The sequence below is a fragment of the Anoplophora glabripennis genome, unplaced genomic scaffold (genome assembly GCF_000390285.2).
Source record: "Anoplophora glabripennis isolate ALB-LARVAE unplaced genomic scaffold, Agla_2.0 scaffold244, whole genome shotgun sequence".
Taxonomy (NCBI): Eukaryota; Metazoa; Arthropoda; class Insecta; order Coleoptera; family Cerambycidae; genus Anoplophora; species Anoplophora glabripennis.
In genome coordinates, this window is record NW_019416393.1 from 6,691 (window position 1) to 10,683 (window position 3,993).

General features: G+C 27.6%; 1 protein-coding gene across 1 annotated transcript; it reads left to right on the forward strand.

Annotated features, from left to right (window-relative positions):
- The first annotated feature begins 240 nt into the window (after positions 1-240).
- On the forward strand, positions 241-3,733 carry LOC108906938 (uncharacterized protein C1orf198 homolog). The gene is made up of 2 exons (XM_018710383.1): positions 241-690; positions 3,497-3,733. Exons 1-2 carry the CDS (start codon positions 313-315, stop codon positions 3,605-3,607), a joined length of 489 nt encoding a protein of 162 aa, XP_018565899.1. The 5' UTR covers positions 241-312; the 3' UTR covers positions 3,608-3,733.
- Positions 3,734-3,993: the final 260 nt, after the last annotated feature.

A 3,993-nucleotide genomic window follows, 5' to 3' on the forward strand; every position in this document is an offset into this window, starting at 1 on the left:
CGATCCATACAGTGAATATTTACGTGGTATGTGTTTTCACTACTTTAATTCAAATTTAAAATGTTCTTTTATGATTATTTGATACAATGCAAATTCGAGTAAAAACGAAACTTCTTTCTTTGTTGTCATTAGTTGATGTTGGATGTTGATAAACTCATAAACAACTGTCATATTTTATATTTTTCAGTTTCGTACTCATGGTTAGGTAAAAAAGTGTTTACCTTTAACGAATGGGTGAGATTTATTTGACAAAAATCCATAAAAATGAAAAGAAATAAGTATTCTTAGAGAAACAAAAATTGCATATATACAATGTCATTAAAAACAGCGGCTGATGAATATTTTAGCAACTTAAATTCAATAGCTGCGAGATTGTATACTGATTTGGAAGAAACAAAATCCTCATATGATAAATTATGGACAACACTTTCAGAAAAGGAACAGCAGGATATTTTGTCTGAGAGTATTATTAAACCAGAGATATCTATACAATATAGCTCAAAAGAAAAAAAGTCAAAAAATGATTATGCTGTTAAACTGATTTTTGATGACCATTGCTCATATCGAGATGAACATTCGGGTCCATTTAGTTTTAGAACACAAAGCCAAAGAGATCTTAACATATTTCAGACTGATAAACCAAAAGTAATCTCTGAAAAGAAGTTAAAAGTTACAAAACCAAAAGCCAAGGTGAGATTCAAATAACGCATAATATGTGTTGACAGGTAGAAGTTAAATTTAATTATTAATTTTTAAGCAACTCATCAATTTATTATGTCATTAATCCGGCACAATTAGAAACCTAAGAATGCCGGAGTACTGGAAAATTCGAATTAATGGAATGTGTATATCTAAACAATATTAAATTAAAAAACGTTACTTTTAATTGTTTATTAACAAAGAGATTGTTGTATATATATACATATATATTACATTTGTGCGTGCATATATATGTATATTGTAATAACTGTATAAATTGTATTCTTAAAGAATAATAGATAAACGCGACATGCGTAGTAACAGGCAGAAAAAATAACGCCGAATTATTGGACGTGCAGGTATAATGAAGTGCCGGATTATAGAGATTCTACTGTACTTGTACTTTACTTCTATAAATACTTCGAATAATTTAAAATAATGATTCGTGCCAAGAGATTACCATCGAAGATTTGAACCAAAAAAAATATATTCTTCACCTTATTATGGGTCTGAGTTTAGATACTTTAGTAACTACATATACATTTCTAATATTGTCACCACATCGTTTGCTTTTTAAAACAGAGGAAACAGAATTGACACGTGTTATTAGACAGCGGTAAAATAGAGAGCAGAAGTATTATTAAAAACTAAATTATTTATATTATTTTTGAATTATTGAAGCTTACGGGATGTACAATTTTTTTTTACCAATATTCATCACATTTTTTTACTATAATCATAGTGATGGCATAAATAATAAATGACTCGCTTCCATCAGCTCATCTGAAAAACCAAAATGAAACTTTGATGGAGTGATGCCACACCAACAAAATCGTGGGATTAATTAGAAACAGTTTAGGTTTATCATCAGATGGAATAACAAACTTACATGGATCAGATGCCATCTGATGCCTCATCTGGTGTAATGAGAAACTTGTGGATTGCTTAAAAAAAAGTGACACTAAACATTTTACCAAGATTTTGTACTCAATTTCCAAGATGTCCATGGAAAAAATATCAACAGGTCATACCAAAAATTAAAAAAAAAATCGTACCTATTTATACAGGTTGTCTTGAAATTAATGGAACACAGAGTAAGAGTAGATTCCTTACATCAAAATAGTGTGATATAGCTAAACCTACCTTAGTCCACTTGTGGATAATAAAAAAGGTACAGGGTGTTAAAGTTAAAATTTTGAATTCAAAATTCATAAAATTTTTAGGAAGTTCTCAAAGAATTACTTTGGAAATTTGGATTTGACGGTCTTTTAGGTCCAGGAAAACTAATCCCAACTTAACTGTGCTGTAGACACTACAGGTCGATAAAAAATGTACTCTTGATTCATAAAAATAGATCATAACTTTTTTCTCACTATGTGTACGAAAGTTTTAATAGAAAAATATTATTCTCTTATCTACTTTACACAAATAAGATATACTTGTATGTAGATAAATTTAACTGTTCAATTTATTTATTGTTTTTCCATCGGATGCAATTTAATTTTCAATACATGATTTGTACTTTATTGTCTTGCAAGAAGTTTAAATATGGTTTTATTAGAATACACATTTAAATTTTTTTTTATCACGATACCTAGATAATAATTATGCTTAAATTTACATTTTACTATACAGAATTAATTTAATAAGAAATAAAATAATTGTTATTGTTATGGAAACTACAGATAAAGATTATTATTTATAACATAATTTAATTTGTATTCAGCTGGCTATACTATAAATTCTTAACATGGCCCCCGTTTTCATTAATATAATATTAATTCTTATTCGTTTCATAAATGATTATCTAATATTAAATAATGTTTCTTCATTTCTTATTAAATAGCTTGAAAATTAAATTGCATTCAATGGAAAAACAGTATCAAAAACTATTAAATTTTTTGACAAAAACCAAATATATCTTATTTGTGTAAAATAAATAAGAGAATAATATTTTTCTATTAAAATTTTCGTACACACACACTGAGAAAAAGTTGACCAAGACTGTAGACCTCTAGCATCTACAGGACAATTAAGTTCGGATTCGTTTTCCTAGATCCAGAAAACGCCCGAATCCAAATTTTCAAAACTTTATAAGAATTTTGATTTCAAAATTTTAACTTTAACACCCTGTAACTTTTTTATTATACATAAATAGACTAAGGTAAGTTTAGCTATATCGCACTATTTTGATGTAAGGAATCTACCCTTGCTCTGTGTTCCAATAATTTCGGGACACCCTGTATATAACAAAAAAACTTAAGAAAGGATTGACAATTTATGATACATATTCTTTGGAAAATCCAGGATTTCAAATTTTAAATACCTACCTAAACTTAAGTATAAATATATCATTCATACATAAGATCACCAGGACAATATAGCATCACAAATCATGATGCTAATAGTACATGTACATACAATTTGAAGTTTGAACATGGTTCGTAATTGGTACTCAGTTGTACGATATCACAAAAGTGCTAATGCTGAATAATAGATCATACTGCTACTAATGTCACTGACACAAACTGGTATAATGGTGTCGATCATTTTCGTATTGAAGATTCGTACCAAATGAAAAATGAATCACATAACTTAGGATTTGTATAACTTGAACAAATCATATGGGTCGGCACTTCTCTATTCACTTCAATTAATAATGGAACAAATAATTTTAAATTATAATTATGATAACTTCAATGATTAAATACTCTTGGCTCAGAAGTATTTTTTATCTTATTTCCATTACTAAATTTTTTAGCAAACTTTATGTGACACTAACATTTATTTTTTACAGATTCCTGTGAAATTTCAGGAAGTAGAACACAACCAAAAAGATGAACTGCTGGAGGGGGAATCTTTAAATATGTTGCCAAAGACGGGCCTCGATTTTTTAGACAACTGGTAGTCATAGTTTTAGTTATTTAGCTATTAAGATTCACCTCAAATATTCGTTTTAGTGTAATTTTGTATAAACCACCAATTTTTTTATTTCTTCTTAAAATGATGTATTAAATATTGGAATGAATTTGTATTCTGGCCTTTTATTTCTTATTTCTAAATCTTGCTTAATTGATTTTCTAGTTGCTAGTTATTACCATTGCCATTACTTATAATTTTTATTTAATTATTTCTAATTTGAAATTTTATAAGAAAAAATATAGCAACCCTACTTTTGAAAAACATACATGTGTCTCACGATTGTGTCCTGAAGAGGAAAAGTTTTATTTGTAAATTTATGAAAAAAATAAAATAAAATAAAATTTAAATAACCATAAGCAAAAAAACTCATCT